The sequence below is a fragment of the Anabrus simplex genome, chromosome 9 (assembly GCF_040414725.1).
Source record: "Anabrus simplex isolate iqAnaSimp1 chromosome 9, ASM4041472v1, whole genome shotgun sequence".
Taxonomy (NCBI): Eukaryota; Metazoa; Arthropoda; class Insecta; order Orthoptera; family Tettigoniidae; genus Anabrus; species Anabrus simplex.
The window spans coordinates 100,988,866-101,012,174 of NC_090273.1; the positions used below are offsets into that span (position 1 = coordinate 100,988,866).

The 23,309-nt window shown below is 40.3% G+C and overlaps 1 protein-coding gene across 1 annotated transcript in view; it reads left to right on the forward strand.

Moving 5' to 3' along the window:
- The window catches only part of GABA-B-R3 (gamma-aminobutyric acid type B receptor subunit 3), a 104,153-nt gene that overhangs the window by 25,097 nt on the left and 55,747 nt on the right, over nucleotides 1-23,309 (forward strand). Inside the window, exons 3-5 of the mRNA XM_068229161.1 lie at nucleotides 1,301-1,471; nucleotides 13,617-13,721; nucleotides 17,766-17,831. Of these exons, the coding sequence (XP_068085262.1) occupies nucleotides 1,301-1,471; nucleotides 13,617-13,721; nucleotides 17,766-17,831 (342 nt within the window). The remainder of the gene's footprint in view (nucleotides 1-1,300; nucleotides 1,472-13,616; nucleotides 13,722-17,765; nucleotides 17,832-23,309) is intronic.

Genomic DNA, 23,309 nt, shown 5'->3' on the forward strand with positions numbered 1-23,309 from the left:
GAGACTAAGGAGGAGATCCAAGAACTGGGACTGACAGGCTTATGAACCAGACAAGCCGTGAGACAGATCCTGAAGAAAGTCCATCGCACTCCCTTGTTGGAGGAAACAAAGGAGCTACACTGGGAGAATATAAGACAATACTGGGCAAAGATCAAAGCTCATCAGTGCTCCATCGTTGTGCTAACACTTATAATGAAGCTGCACGTTCCATCACCATTATTAGAACGATATTTCAGCCAACTGTGGTGTCGTCAGATTCCGTAATCCTATGCCGGATTTTCGATGGATCGCGGTTTCTTCTTCGGTCCACTGCTTCCATACTTAAATCACTACAGTAACATTATTCCCCAAATGAGCAGCAATTTCACGGTACGAAAATCCGTCTTCACGCAGGCCAATCACTTGTCCCCGTTTAAACTCAATACTTAACTAGTATTTTTCATTAGGGACTTACTTTACTTCATTGCCATCCTGTAGAAAAACGACAAAAATAATTACACAGCAATGTTAATAAAATACTAACGTTTATGAAAATAAACCACCATGAATTAATCATGTGAGCAGAATCAAATTTATTCTACATGGTATTAAACCGACATACATGAATGGTTGAAGTGTTAGACTAACATACATGAAAATATTAATAATTTGTGACACCTCAACGTGCTGCAATCCGTCGTGATATTGAACGTAAGAGATCTCTGATATCTTCCGGGAGAACTGCCTACCAGGGTGCTTGTATACAAACCCGCAGTTTGTTTATACTGTGCCCTATTAGCACGACAAGGCATAGAGACGCTTGGAGAAAGGCTTAATTTCTGGGCTCCCTATCTGCCCTCAATGTATTCGCCTGGCAGTCTAAAGGGAAATACTGGGTCCCGAATGTAAAATCACTCAATAATTCCAATTATTTGCTAGTCATTACCCTGCTTTGCATTCACTGTAGGTTTACATGTGAGGGTTTCCTTCTATTTGCTTTACGTCACACCGATACAGACAGGTTTTATGGCGACGAAAGAGTAGGAAAGGGCAAGAACTTGAAAGAAAGTGACCAAGGCATCCCAGCACTTAACTGGGGTGAAAATTGGAAATCACGGCAAACCATCTTCAGGGCAGCCGACAGTGGGGTTCGAATCCATTGTTTCCTGAATGCAAGCTGACAGCTACGCGACGCAGACTGCGAAGCCAATTTGCTCTGTTTCACACGCGTTTCAACCTTTCCTAATGGTGTTGCAATTTTCAAAAATTGGTTTGCTTCAGCACTAACTGATTAATACATTCTTTGTTTCATTTGTTTTAGGTGTCGTTTGGTTCAACGTCTCCTGCGCTGAGCGACCGACGTGAATTTCCCCTGTTCTACCGCACCGTAGCGCCAGACTCCTCACACAATCCTGCACGGCTTGCCTTCGTGCAAGGATTTGGCTGGGATACAGTGACAGCGCTCAGCCAGAATGAGGATATGTACTCTCTTGTAAGTTAGATTTTATCCCTATATTCTCAGCATTCTATATTTTGCACTCATTTTCTCGAAAACAAAACGTAATCAAAGAAATATTCATTAAAGGAAACCTAAATTTAATTAACACTCAGGAATTTGTTGTGCCTAATCTCTGTGGATATGTTGGACCAGTAAATTGAAGACATTTACCTAAGTGTAAATCGGATCCAGGTAATTTGTCAATACTTACCTGGTTCTAATTTGAGTTCCAGTTAGTTACTGAAACTTATCTGATGGTAAAATGGTTTCCAGTTACTTATCGGAACTTTTAAAAAAGCCATAGCCCAACAGCCCCCGAGGACCTCGGACTACTAAGCAACATCTGCTCAGACCGAAATTCTGCAAATAACGAGGTGTCGTGTGGTCAGCACAACGAATCCTCTCAGCTATTATTCTTGACTTTCTAGACTGGGGATAATCGAAACTTACCCAGTGGTAAATTGTGTACCAGCTAGTTATCGTGCATATCCAGTTATAAATTGTGTACCAGTTAGTAATCGATAGTAAGTCAGTTATAAATTGTGGCCCAGTTATCAAAAACCTGCAATAAAATTGGGCCCCAGTTAGGTGTCGAAACTTCCCAATTTTACTTTTAGTTTCTTATTTCCTGTGCCAGAACTTGCACTAACACATTGGAGATTTTTGGCGGCGCAACGATGGGAAAGGGCTAGGACTGGGAAGGAAGCGGTCGTGGCGTTAACTGAGACACAACCCCAGCATTTACCTGGTATAAAATGGGTATGTATGTTGAGTGCTCAGCGTGGAGGCTGTCTTGGACCTAAACAGCTCCGCCATCAGCCGTCATAGGTGGCTAAGGCGTCACTGAAGAGGTGTACTAGGGAAATAAGTGAGGTACTTTCCCGTTGTTTTCCTCACTGAGCCAGAAGTTGCCATCACATACCAGTCTGTCAAGCCCACTGAAATGCCCGCACCAACCGACCCTATGAGCAACATTTTCACACCATTCATAAGAGGGTGTGACTTCCCCGCTCGGAGAACATCATCAAATGAGAAATGCAACCATTCAAGCTAAGGGCGCCAGTCTTTAAGTTGAGGACTTAAAGATAAAAATTTATAATCAAGCTTGGACGGACTCTTATCACAGGGGTGGGGTGATAGTACACTAATCATTAAGCAGGAGAATTAAAAATCAAAAAGGCTAATTAAGGCAGATTGATTAAAGTGAACTAGAAAAATACTATTTATTATATTTAATATAAATGACGACGGTTTAACGAGAACTGAATTTAAAATAAAAAAAGAATTTAACAAAAAATTGAATGACTCTACTTCGCGAAAACTTGCAATATCTTTAACTCGTTTGCTCACCATTTAGTCTTGTTCTGCTGGTCCTTGGGAAGCTTCCATCCTTGTAGCTGGAACATCATCGGTCGTCTCTGAGATCTCTTCATCTGCAGCTAAGTACCATTCCTGCCTTGCAAATTGCACCCACCACTAATTGGAAGATGACTTCAAAACTAACACTCCCTATTATGCTTTATCCCATATATTGGAGATAAGCCCTAAGTCATAGTTAGAAGAACCACCTTGGGTTATTTGGAGAGGATACTCAATTAAGAATCCTTCCAACTTTACTGAAAATGTTCTCTGTAGTTTCATTTCTATCTAGATTAATACTACCTATTGACTTAGACTGGTTCAAACCGGTCTTGTAGCCGAGCTGTACGTACTTCCTCATGAGAGTGGCTATACACCCCTCATTCAGAATTTCTAAGTACCACGTCGTGGTAATGAAGTAATTACTGTAGAATACTAATGCAGAATCAAACGAAGAAGATCAAGTAGCAGGTCACGTAGAAGATCCAAGTTCCAAGATGCAAGAGATCTGGTAGAAGAGATCAAGAGAGATGAAGCCAAGAGCTCCAGCACGCCCTTTTATAACCTTCACTGGCGCTAATTACAGGTCGCTACACGTGGTCCAATCAGATGACATGTCTCTCCCCACTCCAGATATTAGAGTTGACGGATCTTAACTCTGATATTAACTGTTCTTCTATTGGTCCATTCACTCATTATCCATGGCAACATGACGCTCCTTTCAAAATATAGGCGTTGATCAGTTTGAATAATTCTGGTCGAAATACGGTAGCTTACGTTGGGACGCGTGAACACGTGCTCGCTTTTCCCAGAACTTGGTGTCTAAATTTGTCCTTTCTCCCTCCTCGGTGATGTGGCAAGATAGCGGAAATCTACTGCAAATTAATTTTAAACAAATGTCGCAAGAATCTAAGTGAATATTAGAATATTCAGCCATCGTTTACAAGTCGTAGTTACAAAGTAATGAAATGATAGTGAGCAAATGATTAAACATGAATTATAATACAATTACATACCAAAATAAATATCATGACGTTCAATTTCTGAATTAATTACACATAATAAAATTAATATAATTACACTGTAACGTCTGGAACGTTACATACGCCCCCATGAGTTCTTAACAAATATCACATGAGTTGAGAACTCACACACTTACTCCCACATTGACTTGAAATACCTCTATTACCTGCCCATAACGAGCGACATTATTTTCATACAATTAATTATATCTCACTCTTTCCATCATATCTCTCTTAGACTGCTTACCACTGCGACTGTCTGTTATTTCAGTTCATCTTGAGGTTTAGATGCTAAATTATGCCCAACATGAGCAACTTTTCACTTTTGTAAAAAAAACAAGATTATCCTAGAAAATATAACATAATATATATACAATTCAGATTACAGACTCTGCCGAGTGTCTATTTGTCCTTTTACTTCCCATCTCTCCGACATTCTTTGCTAGATAGCAGTAACACGTTCTCTTCCAATCTTTTACATTAGAAACATGGAAAACAAATAATACAAACAATTTACACTTTTATCACTCTTTCGAATGTTTCAACTTTATCTTGAAGCAGGATGCAATACCCTTCACTCGAATACACACGTGATTTAAGCTCACGGTAAAATTATTGCAAGTTAGAAATGCACATACGGGAAAATTAATTATTTGCCGTCGTCAGCTTTAATTAGCCTTCTGTAACATCTCAGAAAACAAATATATAAAATTTCATGGCCTCACATACGGAAAACAGATGATCGATCGTCAATGAACAAGCGTAAATCTACCGTCACACAAACACCTCCCTTGTTTACAAACACAACTAGGAAATACCACCACCATTGAGACGTAAACTCATCCACTCGTAGTCTGACATAACAAGTAGCAACTTCCCCGAGTTACTGACCTATATCTCACAATCCGGTTCAGCCACCTCACACGACAGGTATCTCCGTAAACTACTAATGTTATATGAACCATTCATTACGCTCTCGCCATCCGCTAACTTGTAAGCACAGGGTCCAAGTTTACGATGTACTTTATAAGGGCCTTGATATAACAGAAAAAATTTCTTAGTTACCTTATCCTCACTGTTTGACAACATGGGAACTCTCACCAAAACCATATCACCTACCTCAAAGTTATCCAGTACCTTACGTTTCTGTTGTCTTTTACGTTTATCTCCAGATTTAATCAGGTTCTCCCGTGCTAGTCGGACGTAAAATTCAGCATTACGAGGCGGTTCCTCAGGCAAACCTAACACTCTCACTAGTTCATTCTGAGGCTTACAACCAAAATGAACTTGTGACGGCGTCAATCTAGTGCTTTCATGTTGAACTGCATTGATCCATGTCTCTATGCGGGATAAATGAGCCACCCAGGCTGTATGCTTATCGAACACTAAGCATCTAAACATGCGAGATAACTCTTTCATAACGCGCTCACACATATTGCCCTGAGGGTATCTAAAGATGAATGAACCTGTGTAATACCTAGCTCTCTAATTATGGACTTCCATTTTCTCGAAATAAATTGCGGTCCACTGTCTGATAATATTCTAAGAGGAGTACCTAATTCAGGGATATACTTCTCTTTGACTATACGACTACAAGATTTTCCAGTGGCTTTTCTCATACCGTATAATCTGACCAATTTCGAGAAGGCATCAATAATGACTAAAATATTTTGGAAGCCGAACTGTCCCTTTACCACAGGTCCAAATAAATCAGTACACACCAAGTCACCAGGTCTTTCTGAGATTACTGCTGACGAGGTCCTTCTAAATAGCGGTTAGGAACTTTGCTACGCTGACACAGATCGCAAGTGGAAAGAATTTTTCTTATATCTCTTCCCATCTTGTCCCATATAAAATTCTGTCGGATCTCATACAGAACTTTATTAGCTCCAAAATGTCCTAATTCCTTGTGGATAAACCAAATCAATTCCACACGTAGCGCTTTGGGTACACAAATCCCCCAGAGATCCTCGCCACATTTCCTGGCTAGAAACCCGTTAACCAGTTTGTACGTGTGCCTACCATGCGACACAGTGAGCTGCTCTCCTCCCTGAAGTACAGACAAAGGTTCCCGACATTCTTCGTCTACCGACTGTTCAACCAATAGGTTACGTAGTCTATTTAGAGCAGTTTCATTTTCCTTAGACAGACATGTACATATAATAATGCCCTCACGTGGCTCTAGAAGGCTACCTTCTTCGCTCAACTTCGGATCACGTGACAATAAATCAGCAAGGACATTATTCTTTCCCTTAATGTGAGTTACCTTAAAATCATACTCTTGTAGGGCGAGTATCCATCTACTAACTCTGTTAGATGATAATTTACACTTGGATACAAAAGAAAGAGCATGATGATCCGTTCTAATTTCAAATTCGGTACCTAAAACATACATCCTAAATTTACTCAGGGAGTATACGATGGCTAAGAATTCAAGTTCCGTTATAGTATAACGCTTTTCAGCAGCACTTAAACCTCTGGAAGCTAAAGACACAATCCCTAAATTACCATCATCATCTACTTGACATAGTGCACCAGCGATACCACAGTGAGATGCGTCCGTCAGCAACACATACTTCCTATCGGGCATGGGGTATCTCAACACAACCGCCTGCCTGAATCCTTCTTTTAATTTTAGGAAAGCTCTATCATGATCTTGTGTCCATTCCCACTTACTGCCAGCTTTCAATAGTTCTCTAAATGGCTCTAGTAAGTTACCAAATCTCACTACAAATCGTCTGAAAAAATTACATACACCAATATACGATCTGAGCTCCTTAATATTTCTAGGTGTCGTAGTATTCAATATTTTTTAAATTCTTGTGCTCTCAGGCGTCACTCCCATTGCCGATACACGGTGCCCCAAAAAAGTCACCTCTCGTCTACTGAAAACACATTTGTCAAGTTTCAGAGTAAAACCAGCATACTCTAATTTAGAAAAAATCCTCTCCAAGTGGTCCAAGTGCTCTTCAAAGGTACTAGATCCTATAACCAAATCATCGATATAAATAGTAGCATAATCTCCAGTATCATCTCCCAAGGCAATACTAAGTGCGCGAATAAGAGCTGCCGAACTCGTACGGGTCCCAAAAGGAACACGCCTAAATTGGTACAAACTATGCTTATAGCTGAAAGCAGTAAGAGGCATGTCTTCTGATCTTAAAGGTATCTGCCAAAAACTACTCCTAAGATCTAACGTAGAAAACCAACTCTTACCCTGAAAATTCTGTATCAACTCTTCAATGGTTTGTGATCTCAACTGATCAGCACCAATACGTCGGTTCATCTCCCTGCCATCAATACACAAACGTATTGATCCATCAGACTTAGGCACGACAATAAAGGGATTAACATATTGACTGTTTGATAATTCAATCACATCGTCTGCTAACATAGCTTGAATTTGATCCTCTACAGCTTTTGCATATTTGTGTGGTATCGGATACCGCGGTCCGCTGAATGGACTCTTATCCAGCACAGAAAAAGAATGTTCATACAGATGGGTAACACCAGGTTTCTCGGAGAAAATCTCCACGTGTTCACATAACACTTCATATAACTTGTCCTTCTGGATTTCATTTACTTCACTTCTACTTACGGCTTCTTTCAAGCCACATATTTTATCCTCATTAATCCACAACTGACACAACTTCAGGCCCTCACTAGCCTCTTCATTTACTTTAGAAACCTCTCTCATTCTCCACACTGTACTAACTTCCGTTTTCCTCTGAATTTCCTCCTCAAACTTGACCTTGATATCCTCATTATTCCACCTCAAATTTAGCACTAGATCATTGTAATTTAACTGAGCCAATTTTAACGTTAACCAGTCAGATCCCAAGATAAGATCAAATATCAAATGCGGAATTACCAAACATATCTGAACGCTAATAGAATTATTAATGCAGATCGGGACAGCTACTTGTTTACAAATTTGCTTAGACTTCTTACCAACAGCCGTAATGATAAAAGTAGACTTAACAGGCATTTCCTCCAACTGAATACCCTGTTTCACTAATGACTCATACCACTGAGAACTAATACATGATATTTGGCTACCAGAATCAATCAAAACTTTAACCCACGCCCCCCAGACTTTCAATTTAACAACGGGATTGACTACTTTATTACTTGAATCTCCATTATTCTGCTCGGGTTCATACAACAAATCGTCTCTAACATCGAGGTCATATGGTAACACTTTCATGGCAGGACACTTCGCTACCTTCGTACTAGGCTGGAATTCTGACCTAACATTACAGCCTCTAGTTAGTTTAAAGGTTCCCTTTGTGTATTGACGTTGGACTCATTAGTACATTGCTCTGGCCTCCGTTGGGAATTTCCTGTCCTATATTTCTGTGCTCCGCTCCTGCTGTTCTGCTGAGGTCTGAACTGATTGCGAGCTTCGTGATTCTGTGTTCTACCGTTATGTCTCATTCCGTTGTGATGACTAAAGTTCTGAATATTCTCCGTTCTACTCCTAAGGTTACCTAACGCATCAAAACTGCCTAGTAGGTTCTCCATCTCCTGAATAGTACCAACTTTTTGCATACAGGCCGCTTCTCTCACCCTGTCCGGAAAATGTCTTAAAAGTAGTCTTACTACATCAGACCCCTCGTTTATACCATCTAAGTTCTGACAAATCATGACATGTGCCAGGAAGTACTCGGTCATAGTGACTCCTTCATGCTGTTTGTACCTCCCAAATACCACCCTTTCTCTCTCCCGAGCTTGTATCGCTTCATTCCAGAATTTCTCTCTAAACTTATTTCTGAATTCTTTCAGGTTCGTCATCGTCTGCCTATATACCATGAACCAAGACCGAGTTTCTCCTACAAAAGCATGGTCAATATTTTCCATAACGTCTTCCCAGTCCATAGACCCTTCCTCTAGACGCTTTTCAAATCGTTTTTCTATCATCTTAAGGAAATCTAGCGGGTTCGTTTGTTTCCCATTAAATTTAGGTAGTTCTATTTCCCTAATGTAGCTATTTCCTAGACATTGCCTTCCCGTGAAAACCTGTTTATCCTTTGCCACCTGTTTTAACTGATTTTCTGCTTTCTCCATCCGGCATTCTACATCTCTGTCTCTCCTATCAATTTCTCTCTCAAAATTAACCTGCTTCTCTTTCAATGTCCTAATTTCAATCTTATTCTCTTCAGCTATCGCAAACCTTTCTTCACTTGCCCGGGTCTCATCTTCTATTCTAAGCTTTACAGTGTCAATCTCTTGTTGGACGTGGTCTTTAAATATCCGTATTTCCCCTCCTTGAGTCTCAACTCTCTTATCAATACTAGTGACCTGCCTCATTACTTCCTCCCTAGTAGAGTTGTTTTCCTTCCCCATTAATTCCAGGAATTCACTTCTCTGCCCCGCAAACTTTTCTTCTACCTCTTTCCCTCGCCGTTCATATTCACTTTTCTGGTCCTCTAATCGCTTATTAAAATGTTCATTTTTTACCACCAGATCTCGTAACTGCCTACTGTGTTCGTCCATTCTCCGATTCGCTTCCTCCTTATTTTCCCTCATCTCCCTGCTTAATTCAGCTTTAGTTTGCTCTAACTGTTCTTTAAGTTCATATTTAATATTCTCAATTTTAGTGTTAGTTTGTTCTAATTCACCTTTAAGCTCAGCTTTAGTTTGTTCTAATTCACCTTTAAGCTCAGCTTTAGTTTGTTCTACATCTGTTTTAATTTGTTCCAATTCACTTTTTATTTCAGTTTTACTGTCCTCTATCTTACTTAACATTAACTGCATCATTCCCATTAACTGATCATTATTATTACTTTCATTGTTAGTGTTTACTTCCGCTTCGCCCCCCATCCTACTATCATCTGACTCCATACTGACTTCTTTCTGCTTGCCTTCACTCTCCATACTACTTACACTTCTATCTTCAATTTCCTCTACTAGACTACACAACTCTTCCTCTGAACTCAATACATCATTGCCTTTTATCGCCCGTCCACTGCGCAACATCCTCTCCTCTTTCGTCTGATCAGCCATGACCCTTCCCACAATCAAACACTCCTAATGCAACGTGGATATCCAAATTTTGCCCATAATACGAATTCTGATATCGTTACTGTCATTAACTGCTCCGTACTTAATGATTTTCTCGCCCCACGTTGGGCGCCATTTATGTGACTTCCCCGCTCGGAGAACATCATCAAATGAGAAATGCAACCATTCAAGCTAAGGGCGCCAATCTTTAAGTTGAGGACTTAAAGATAAAAATTTATAATCAAGCTTGGACGGACTCTTATCACAGGGGTGGGGTGATAGTACACTAATCATTAAGCAGGAGAATTAAAAATCAAAAAGGCTAATTAAGGCAGATTGATTAAAGTGAACTAGAAAAATACTATTTATTATATTTAATATAAATGACGACGGTTTAACGAGAACTGAATTTAAAATAAAAAAAGAATTTAACAAAAAATTGAATGACTCTACTTCGCGAAAACTTGCAATATCTTTAACTCGTTTGCTCACCATTTAGTCTTGTTCTGCTGGTCCTTGGGAAGCTTCCATCCTTGTAGCTGGAACATCATCGGTCGTCTCTGAGATCTCTTCATCTGCAGCTAAGTACCATTCCTGCCTTGCAAATTGCACCCACCACTAATTGGAAGATGACTTCAAAACTAACACTCCCTATTATGCTTTATCCCATATATTGGAGATAAGCCCTAAGTCATAGTTAGAAGAACCACCTTGGGTTATTTGGAGAGGATACTCAATTAAGAATCCTTCCAACTTTACTGAAAATGTTCTCTGTAGTTTCATTTCTATCTAGATTAATACTACCTATTGACTTAGACTGGTTCAAACCGGTCTTGTAGCCGAGCTGTACGTACTTCCTCATGAGAGTGGCTATACACCCCTCATTCAGAATTTCTAAGTACCACGTCGTGGTAATGAAGTAATTACTGTAGAATACTAATGCAGAATCAAACGAAGAAGATCAAGTAGCAGGTCACGTAGAAGATCCAAGTTCCAAGATGCAAGAGATCTGGTAGAAGAGATCAAGAGAGATGAAGCCAAGAGCTCCAGCACGCCCTTTTATAACCTTCACTGGCGCTAATTACAGGTCGCTACACGTGGTCCAATCAGATGACATGTCTCTCCCCACTCCAGATATTAGAGTTGACGGATCTTAACTCTGATATTAACTGTTCTTCTATTGGTCCATTCACTCATTATCCATGGCAACATGACGCTCCTTTCAAAATATAGGCGTTGATCAGTTTGAATAATTCTGGTCGAAATACGGTAGCTTACGTTGGGACGCGTGAACACGTGCTCGCTTTTCCCAGAACTTGGTGTCTAAATTTGTCCTTTCTCCCTCCTCGGTGATGTGGCAAGATAGCGGAAATCTACTGCAAATTAATTTTAAACAAATGTCGCAAGAATCTAAGTGAATATTAGAATATTCAGCCATCGTTTACAAGTCGTAGTTACAAAGTAATGAAATGATAGTGAGCAAATGATTAAACATGAATTATAATACAATTACATACCAAAATAAATATCATGACGTTCAATTTCTGAATTAATTACACATAATAAAATTAATATAATTACACTGTAACGTCTGGAACGTTACAAGGGGACTGTCTAAATAAGGAATGGCATTACTAGCATGGCTCATATCTCAGTCACTTTCGAGTAGTCAAAGCCAATGATGAGAATAAGACAGATAAATGAAGGTAACAAATTTGTTCTAGCCTACACCAGAAGACACAGCTCAGTGTAAACAATTGGTCTTCCCAGCTAAGGCATGGCGTATAAAGGGAAACCACGGAAAATCATCTTCATGACTGCCGACAATGGGATTCGTATCCACCATCTCTCCAGTGCAAGTTCACAGGTACGCAATCCCAACGGCACGGCCAGTTCGCTCGGCTTTTTAAATTGTTATTATTTTAGAAGTAGTATTCGTTTTTCGTCTCTTCGACTTTAAGTGCCCTTAAGAGAAGCTGAGAATCGCGAGTTTGGTTTAAACACATAATTGTGGAGCTGATAATCAAAGGCAGCTGTAGACTGCTTAGAAAAAATGGCATGTGAGGTCAATAAGGTTATGGCCAAGAATACCAAACGGCGAAAATGTTTAAATAATGTATTCAAATTTCAAAATGTTTCGTTAACTCTTAGAATGCGTTTTTTTTCGATGCAGAAATTGAACTGTTGATAGTCTAAATGAGTGTGTTCCATCCCAGCTCGTACACGCCAACTTCGTGTCGGTAAATTTATCGGCAAGTGAAATAACTTCTCTGGGACAAAATTCGGGCACCTTGGAGTTTCAAAATCGGTCAAATAGTTAGTGGGACTTAAAACCAATAAACTATTATTAGTAGTAGTAGTAGTGATTAATCAATTAATTAATTTTAGTTTGAAGAGAAGCAGTATTAAGACAACCTTTCGAAGGAAAGAGAAGGCTGCGAAGGCCGGAGTAGCTTCCTATGTCTTGTAATCCTAATACCATCAGTGTCGGACTCACCTAGGATTATGATAGTTATGATGATCATGATGATGATGATGATGATGATTACGGCGATGATAACGTCCATCCCCAAGTTGAAGTCCCGTTGAGAGTCACCCCTTTCAGACGCTTCTTACGACAGGCAGAAGATACTGTCCAACAAAGGCGTCATTATCGATCTAACAGTTAGATTTGAGAGATGAAAAGCAGTCCAAAGAGGTTGATACAGAAAAGAAAAGGCACTATGAGCCTTCCTTCGTGACTTGGGACTCAAGAATAAAATTAACTGGGAAGTTAATGGTATGCCCTTTGGTGCCCGCGGAACAATCACAAATTTCTCTGTGAATATTTTCAAACGGTTTCACCTCCCTACTAATATTCTGCAAGATAGGAAGTTGGGTTTTATATATATTCCCTATAAATTGTACAAAATGATGTGTGTAATTTAAATTTGAATAAATAGAATCCATCAGCGGGTAGCTGTCCGAAAATAATTAATATTTCAACATTCCTTAAATTCCAATTAAATTAATGAAATGTATTTTAATACGTATATCGTCTTCCTAGATTAATAAATAGGCTGAATCTCTGTGGTTTCCCAAGTATTAATCAAGAATGTGTTTTCTCTCTCTCTCGCCAAACTACGGGCGGTTTATAATTGACGTGATTTGTAACGAGGTCCTTGGTAAATATCCGTTGATTTTGTAATCAAGTATTGATTAAATTGTCTATATCAGGATCGTAAGTGAGTTAAAGAAGTATTATTTATAAAACTGCCATCCTCTACTCTAGCTATCCTTTTAATTTTCAGAATACCGGGCGAGTTGGCCGCGCGGTTAGGGGCGCGCAGCTGTGAGCTTGCATCCGGGAGATAGTGGGTTCTAACCCGTGGTTTCCCATTTTCACACCAGGAAAATGCTGGGGCTATACCTTAATTAAAGCCATGGCCTCTATCTTTCCATTTCTAGGCCTTTCCCAACTCACCGTCACCATAAGACATATCTGTGTCGGTGTGACGTAAAACAAATTGTAAAAAAAAATCAGAATAAAAATAGTCTGTGACCAACTTCCATCAAGATTGAACTCTGTAAACATTAAGACTAGGTTTCAAGTTTTTCAGACTTTTTTGTTCGAACATTTTCAGAAAAGAACGTCCTAAAAGTTGAAAACTCTTCGTGAAACATAGAGGGTTTTGGTTCGTTTATTAGCCGGTTTAGTAATACATAGAATATTGCTAAAATTCCATTGTAATTATCTTTGTGATATATGTCCACAGGCAGTGAATGATCTCGTCACGGAGCTGGAGCAAGCCAACATCACTTGCACAGCGACAATTACATTTGCCGAGTCAGACTTCAAGGATCAACTTCGAATGTTGCGGGTAAGCCAAAGTTCGCACCAACTGTAAACTGTACTGGCAAGCATAGAATGTTCCCCTTTAAGATTCAGCTTCCCTGGAAACATTTCACCTCGTCTTTTGAAACATAATTACGAACTAAGAACAAGAGTTAATTCTCCTTTGCTGTAATCTAAGAGTAGTTTGTATTTTTGCACGAACAGAAAAAAGTATAATACAATGGGAGACAACGTAAGCAATATTTCACTAACATCCGAAAAAAATGTATCCGTTGTTATAACTAGAGCCCGGATTTTTATGCAGTGACAGGTTTTATTGCAAACTAATTTGGTTAGCAGGGAATGTCGGCCACCCGCTCTTCGACAATGTAGCAAGAGTAACATAAATTATAGGGGTTGTGATGGGCCGTACCCCTAATATGTATGCAAACCTGATAGCTTAATCGTTGTGAAGGTAGACTATATTCGCTACTCGCTTGAGTAAATTTGCATTCTAACCTATTAATGCATACAAATCCGGGCTCTAACATAACCATACCGACAAAGAAATCAGGGATGCTCTGATTGGCGTAGAAAATGTTTATTTTCGAGAAAATGATGTTATTTTCCGGCGCGCGGTTCAAATTTACGATCTTGCCGTATTTGCTATGCCACAGAAAGAGGCGCCAGTGGGGAGGTGGGAACTGGGAGGCAGAGATAAAGCGCGACACGCTACACATTTTGAAGAGAGACCAAACGTCACTACTACACTGTACATCGAAGTGGGAGGAGGCATATCGAACATTACTGTAACCAAACCATTGGGCGTATTGTTTCCTTCGTTCGTTCCATTTACAATGTTGCGAATGAATGAATACGCAATCGTGGGGCGACATCGTTGAATCTTCGAGCATGTTAAATAATTAAGAATGTTAGTGCGACCAACAGACGAGAGCAGAAACAATCTGGTGCATTCCTTGACTGACAAGTGTGTCTTAATAATTACAATGTGTTCTTGTACTGTCCTCCCCCTGTGGGTGGGGGTAGTAGAATAACACCCACGGTATCCCCTGCCTGTCGTAAGAGGCGACTAAAAGGGGCCCCAAGGGCTCTGAACTTTGGAGCGTGGGTTGGCAACAACGGGGCCCTCAGCTGAGTCCTAGCATTGCTTCCACTTACTTGTGCCAGGCTTCTCACTTTCATCTATCCTGTCCGACCTCCCTTCGTCAACTCTTGTTCTTTCATTTTCACGCCCTTCGCAGCCCTCGTCTTCCTTTGGCCGATACCTTCATTTTTCGAAGTGTCGGACCCCTTCCATTTTTCTCTCTGATTAGTGTTATATAGAGGATGGTTGCCTAGTTGTACTTCCTCTTAAAACAATAATCACCACCACCACATCTTGTACTGTCCGTGCAGTTATGGCTCTTTAACAAACGAACTGTGGATATCGCCTGTAAGAGACAAGGATGATCCTGCGCGAGTCGAACGAGGAAACTTGTGCATACGCATACACCCCTCTTCTCCTCCCTCCCCTTCTCGCGACAGCGGTTTGTGCTCTGGCATAGCAAATACGGCGATTTCGTCACTTTCAATCCCGCACGCGGATTTAACAAAGTAAGCTCATTTTCTCGAAAAGAAAACTTTTATCTGCCAATCCGATTACACCATCGGTCTTAACATACCACGAAAAGCATCCCTGATTTCTTTGTCGGTATAGATGTAATGAGTAGTATTATCCTGTTGCTGTCATACTTTACGCCACACAGCTGACCTGTGTTTAATTCTCGATAATGTAACAAATTGAACCCAGTTCCTATCATGTAATATATAAGACACTTTCAGTTACATCTTCCCTCCTGGCGTCAGAACTCCTCCCAATAATGTAAGGCACCATGTGCGTATGTTATCATGAGAATCAATTTTCTATATTTAATTGTTCTCAATACGAAATTTTCAGACTATATCACATGTAGTTGTTGTCCCTCATCATTTTATTTATTATTATGTAGTTAAAACCAATCAGTGGCGCTTTTCCACGCCGCACCGAGGATAGTCCTCTGCCTACCCGGTGGTTAGAAACATCCGCATAGGCTCAATACTTTTCAGAAAATAAATGAGTTTCCGCATAATATTGTTGATTCTGATGTCATTTATTATTATATATTTCCTGTCAGGGGTTCCAGTAAACTAATATCAGTTCGGTGGAACATTCTCCGAAAGTAACAACTCTCGGCTCACTGTTTTCTTTCCCATGGATTTTTTTGTATGTATTGTTAGTAAAAGTCATATCTTTACCTAACGTTGGAACCTATCTAAAATAAAATACAATAAACAGGGTGGAGTTAATCTATACGACCGTAACTCCCATGAATGCGTTACCGCACAGTGCTGCGCGTTTATCGCGTTTCATGACATAAATCAAAACTAAACATAAATCGAGTTTTAATGAATGATATGTTCTTATTTGGCAGCTTTGGGTTGAAATACACCCTAAAAAAATTATATACGAATATCTTGAGTGAAAACGCAAGGTGCGAGAACAAAAATACTTTATAATTGCAGAACCCTAACCTTCACTTATTTCAGTGTTTATCAGTTTTCTTCATCACTGAGAGAATTGGACTTGTAACTACATACAAGATAAGTTCACTTCCTGGTAAACCTTTGGCAGCGTATGTTCGAGCATAGGATGTGAACACGGTCCTGTAACGTGGTTTATACGTCTTCCGAACAGTCATTCAATTGAAAATGGATCTGCAGAAACGCGAAGACTGCAACAGAGCTGTCAAGGGATTTTGCTAACTATCAACCACCACCCGATTCTTCGTTGTAAAGATTCTGGAAAGTATGAAAGAATAAAGTACAATAGTACAAAATAGCGCCTATTTTTGCAGGAAACTCTCAAATAAACACTTAATCTTCGCCACCCATAACATCTCCCGAAGGATTAGAGCTATAATTTGCTATCATTTCGGGGGAACTGTTAACAAATATGGCTTCATGTAGAGTATGCTGTTGTCTGAAGTTCTATTCAAGGCGGTCCAGTTTTACAACAATGCGTCTGAAAAATCACACGCTCTAATATAGAATACTCTCCCTCCCTCTCTCACACTGCCTATATTTAACGTCTTTAATCTTCACAGCTTCGAAAATAACATTAACTGTACTCAACTAAAGCAGTCCTTAACATCTATCTTCCTGGAGGAGTACGCAAGGGGCTGAGATTAGGTATTCTTGTGTCTAATAATCAGAAATAGATATGATTCTTAGATAATTGTTTTACTATCTGCTTTTGCTTTAGATTCTTGTAGTCTAAAATAATAAATAGACTTAATGTTTCATTTTCTTACTTACTATATAACGTGTATTTTAATTTTACTGAATTTGGCATCCGTATTTTAATTTTTTTAAGTTTAAGTTGATTATAAAAATTTAGTTAGTGTATTCATAAACCTGCACATTATTATAGAAGACGCTGCATAAAGGGGCTTTTCAGACTAAGTGGCATGTAAATTATCAATAAATTCAATTCAAATTCAAATTCTTTTATCATTCCCTCGATTATGAGGATCGTGTTCTCCGAGGAGGCTATTGCTTACTTGTCCCCATTTCTTGCTGTCCTCGACCAAACGTGGTGCAGGGAATGCGTCAACGATCTCTCTTGCCGGGAAAATATTAAAGTTGAGAATCGTCGTATACACTGCTTATTCCAGGTTTGTGTTTCCCACATGGCATTTAGTCCCAATGACATCGCTTTAGCCTTGGAAATGCAAATATTCATATCATATTCGCTTCACGTCTCTTCAAATTCCAAGGTATTAGACTGCATACTTCAGTACAATCTGACATTAATACCAAGTCGTCAGCATAGGCCAAATTGCTTACTATAATTTCACTCAACTTAATCTCTCGTTGGCATTTCGTAGCATTCATTAAATGATCCATATAAACTATGAACAACAAAGGTGAAGGATTACAGCCTTAACTACCTCCTACAACTACATTGAATCAAGAACTCATTCTACCATAAATTCTTACTGCTTTTGATTGTCTATTTGTGTAAATATTTTTTACTTTTGCTTTCTTGCAGGATCTCGATACGAGAATAATTATTGGAAGTTTCTCCCAAGAAGTTGCACCGAAAATATTTTGTGAGGTAAGTAGCTACTCTGATAAGAAAAGAATGTACTGGATGCAAGAACAGAACAATATGCATAATCTCCTAGTATCTGACGTAGTTTTGATCATGATAATAGCCAGCTTTTCAAAGTAAGCCAGAATGCATTCCAATAACATGGATATGTTTGGGCTAGGAAAGCCTCCGTGGCTCAGGCGGTAGCGCGTCGATCTCTCACCGCTGGGTTCCGTGGTTCATATCCCGGTCACTCCATGTGAAATTTGTGCTGGGGAAAGCGGTGGCGGGAGAGGTTTCTCTCCGGATACTCCGATTTTCGCTGTCATCTTTCATTCCAGCAACACTCTCCAATATCGTGTCATTTCATCTACCAGTCATTAATCATTGCCCAAGAGGAGTGCAACATGCCTCGGCAGTCGGCACAATTCCTATCCTCGCCGCAAGATGGGGGCTTCATTCATTCCATTCCTGACCCGGTACTGACTGGAAAACAGGTTGTAGGTTTTCATTTCATGTTTAGGCTAGAGATCTACCTGGAATTAACGTCTTCAATTTCTCAGACATGAAGGTTAAAATCCCCGACCAGGCCGGAAATCGAACCCGGACCCTCTGGACCAAAGGCCAGCACGCTAACCATTTAGCCATGGAGCCAAACAAAACTTAATTCGTGTCCTCATCCCGAGGTGGTGCAACTACTTTCAGGCACATCCCCAATGGAGATGAGCTGTATGTGCCATTCCAACCACATACCAGCCCTCCTGCCATTCTTAAAATTCCGGCAGTACCGGGAATCAAACTCGGGCCCCCGAGGTCGGCAGCTAATAACACTAACAGTTACACTACGGGGGCAGATATTTAAACATAAAAATTAATGTTATGTGAAGTTAACAGTCCACTAAACTACCAGAGTCGTAAACATGGCCCTCTCATCCTGGATTACTGAAGGTAATACGGTAAGAGTCCGCCTCTGTGGTGTAGTGGTTAGCGTGATCAACTGCCACCTCCGGAGGCCGGGGTTCGATTCCTGGCTCTGCCACGAAATTTGAAAAGTGGGACGAGGGCCGTAACGGGGTCCACTCAGCATCGGGAGGTCAACTGAGTAGAGGTGGGTACGATTCCCACCTCAGCCATCCTGGAAGTAGCTTTCCGTGGTTTCCCACTTCTCCTCCAGGCAAATGCCGGGATGGTACCTAGCTTAAGGCCACGGCCGCTTCCTTCCTTCTTCCTTGTCTATCCCTACCAATATTCCCATCCCCCACAAGGCCCCTGTTCAGCATAGTAGGTGAAGCCGTCTGGGTGAGGTACTGGTACTCCTCCCTAGTTGTATCCCTCGCTGAGTTAGAGGTAAAAACCAACCCTGTAGGGTAAACAGGTTAAGAAGAAGAATGCGTTAAGAACTTTATAATATATGCGATATTTATCTGTTGGAAATTAATTGATCTATACATTAGTCAGAAATGTGGTGGTGGCAGATTACTTCAGCTGGGAATTCAAAGACGCCATTATTTTGTGTAAATTGGTACGGAACCACAGTGATGTAATGAGGCGGTGAAACAATTCAATAGAGTTAAGTTTGGTGTTCCGTGATTCATGATCTCCCTAATAGTGTTTACATTACTGCGAAGCAGAGTTCAACTAGTCAGAGACGATTTGTAATAAAACATTGTGGAAAGAAATTGCAGTACTGCAAAGTGTCGTTTTCCGCACTTTTCTCAGTACGACAAGAAGGCAATTATATTTTATACCGCGTGTTCTGAAGTCCACTGACTCCCAGTCACTACTACCGGCTGACGAAATTCATTCCTAGTAAATGAAATGAAATGAAATGAAATGAAATGCCTTTATTTTCCTCCGATCTACAGCATTGAAGCCTTATTGATCTATTAAGGAGAAAAATAATAATTCCCAACCTAGGCAGCTTAATCTAACATACACATATAATAATCCCTGCAAAATAAACATATCTAACCCATGTAAATAATAATAATCAAATAGCAACGAGGCAGAAGGGTCTGTTGTCCCTGGTATAAAACAGTATGACAGTATGACAATGAAAAGCTAAACTGGTAACATATTGCTATGTAGGGTACGATGTAGTGTTAGATTTGCATCTGCGCTTTAAACAAAGAGTATATCACTTCCGGCCGGGTTCGCACTCAGCATATTCTTCCTTGAACACTGACCTCACTGGCTTTCTACTTGAGTTGCAAACCTGGCTTCGTATTTCCTCCACTGTTGTGCCGGTGTGCAATTTTTCACCTTACGTTTCTTTACTGTTGGCCACTATTTGACTCTGTTATCTCACTATATTCATTATCTTTAGAATCCAGACTACTTATCACATTAACTGAAAGCGTCTTCACTCACCATTAACTTGGACCCTCAGCTTATATACCAACCAGCACCACCTATTAACTTTATCCTTAACACCTATCCAATTTATAATCACTCTGTTCCTCTTCACTGCACACTTTACCTCCTGCGAATTTAACTATTAAATCACTCTTGTCATAGTTAACGAATACCACACAAACTCCGCTATTCTCATGTATACACCAATTTACTTTCTACTGCAGATTGCCTTTTTTGCTTCTTGTCACTATGCCTTCGTCCAATTTGTTCTTACCCCATATCTCCCTTAGGCTCAAACTTCTCCCTTTCGCTAGGGCACCTCTTGCTTCTTCTTCCTGCCTCCCAGCCGTATTTTCACTCCGTTTGTGTGCTCTTGTCACATCTTGCATTTCCGTCCTCACCAGCTCCTTAATAGCAGCCCTGGTCTCCCTAGTTTCCTTCCTTATTTCCCTCCTCATCTCAGCTGTTACCTCTCTGGCTCCTTCTTCGATCGATTTGAAAATAGCATCTTTCAGGTTAATCTTTTCTTGCAGTGAGCTTAGGTCCAGTGTCTTATTTTCTTTGGTTCTTTCTTTATCTCCAGGTCCGTCATCACCCACTTTACTGTCTCTGGCTTGCCTTTCTTCCACACTCTTCCCAACTATCTGTTCGTCCTCCCTATTCTCTTCCATTTCCTGTAATTTCTTTGGTGTCCACACTCTAGTCCATTGTCCATTGGATACTACTAGTTGTTGACCCTTAATATAGGATCTTAACCCTTGTATTTTAGCCCTGACTAAATGTTTTTTCAAAGTGATTATATTCTTTACCCCTTATCTTCCCATGTCTCTTTTAATCCAAATTTTTGTGCTATGTATATTATCTGCGCCTCTTATCACTACTTCCGCCATCAAGGTGGAAAACAACTTCAGTTTTATCGGCCTGTCACCCCGTTTTTTACCTATCCTTTCCACATCGTCAATATCAACTTCACTAAAGTTAATTTTCATCATTTTCTGAATAACTTCCACAACTTTGTAGGTTGTCAGCATTTTGTCTTCCCCTTTGTCTTCCGGTACTCCATATATGAATAAGCATTTCTTCCTACGTTCTCGGTTGCTATCTTCAATTTCTGCTTACAGCTTCACCAGGTCTTCCTAGCAAAATTAACGACATTTCATTGCACGTACTGTTGTGTATTTTGATACCCTGTTTTCATTAATCATATTCAGCTAGAAATTTTAATATTACTTAGTCACCAGAAAGCAAAGTGAATAAGGGAAACGAGGGTACCCACTCGTATGTCCTTAAATTTACATAGTTCCCATAAGGTATTTGCACCATGTCCGTAGACAGCCTATAAAACCTACATGATATGACCAAGCAGAAAATAAGGAAACCCTACAATAAAATTAAAGATAATCTCTGCGCGCCCTAAATGTTACATGCTAGACAAAGTTAACGGAAATATTTCCTAAATAATTATTTATTAATTATTCCTGCTTTTCGTGGACTACTTAACCATATTTGCCAACAACATCAGTTCAGCAATCAGAAAGATAATCTTTCTTAAAAAGCACCAGAGAAAGTAGGATACAAATCTCCTTTGAGAAGACGAAATACATGACGAACATCAGTGACCTGGCAAGTTGGTCGTGCTGTTAGAGGCGCGCAGCTGTGAGCTTGCATCGGGAGATAGTGGACTCGAATCCCACTGTCGGCAGCCCTGAAGATGGTTTTCCGTGGTTTCCCATTTTCACACCAGGAAAATGCTATGGCTGTACCTTAATTAAGGCCACGGTCGCTTCGTTCCAAATCCTAGGCCTTTCCTATCCCATCGTCGCCATAAGACCTATCTGTGTCGGTGCGACGTAAAGCCACTAGCAAGAACAAAGAACATCAGTGATGGTACAGAATGGATGTTAACAGATCATGGAAAGATTGAAAGAGTCAAGAAGTTTAAGTACCTTGGTGAAGTAACCCAAGAGAACGGGCTATAACAAGAAGTGACCAATATCCGCATCCGGAAATTGGAGCGAGCGTCGCTGTTGTTAGACCAGAAGGCCCTGTGATGAATCGAAAAGGACTAGTCAATCAACTATTTAAAAGAGAACGCAGGCTACTTCGGAAGATCTTAGGCAACAGATTGGTTGACGGGCAGGTTCGACTAAAATCCAATAAAGAAGTATACAGAGAGATGTAACCGATAACAACAGCAATTTAAAGAGAAGATTGTTGTTTTATGCCACATCTTCCGTGTGAATAATGACCCGGCTCACGAAGAAAATCTGGAATTTTCTAAATCCAAACGCATCTAAGTTGAGATGGTTCCAAGAGTGTGAGAAAGATCTGAGGAGGTGGGCATTATGGAGGATGAAATCAATGACAGGGTTTGTTTCAGAAGGATGGTGAAAAGCTATCAGGGTTTTATGGTGGAGACAGAACCTAGAAGACGGAGAGGCCCTTTACCAGAGGAGCAGAAGAAAGCGATGATCGATGGGCAAAAGAGATACTGGCAGGGTGTCAAAGCCGACAGACGAACAAGACACAGACACTGAAAATGAGATTGGTTGTTAACACGCAATCCATAGAGGCTCAATTTGAAAAACAAAATACAAAAAATATGATACACCTTAGTCGACCACATCATAGGACACCTTTCTACTCGGTATGTCTTTGATAAATTAACAGGATCTAAAGTGATGTTCTAATATTAATGGTCCTTTCATCATCACGTGCGCCGTGATGTAGGTCATGTCGGCTACCGCTTAGACAGTTATGTACGGCGGGTTGCATAAGCGGAGGCAAGTCAATCTATGCATAGGCGAAGTTTACTCGAATGAATTGTTCATTTTGTGCAGTTACTGAAGCACCGTATCCAAACTGTAGTCAGCACCATAATGACTAACGACGGAGAGAAGGAATTACACAAACAACTGCTTGCGGGAGAATCACTCTATGGTGAAAGGAATCTAATTGTCTGGCGTATTTTGGTTTACGTACCGAAGGCTGGATATCTCTTATACACAAACCAAACCAAACCCCATGGAACTACAGCCCTTGAAGGGCCTTGGCCTGCCAAACGACCGCTGCTCAGCCCGAAGGCCTGCAGATTACGAGGTGTCGTGCGGTCAGCACGACGAATCCTCTCGGCCGTTATTCTTGGCT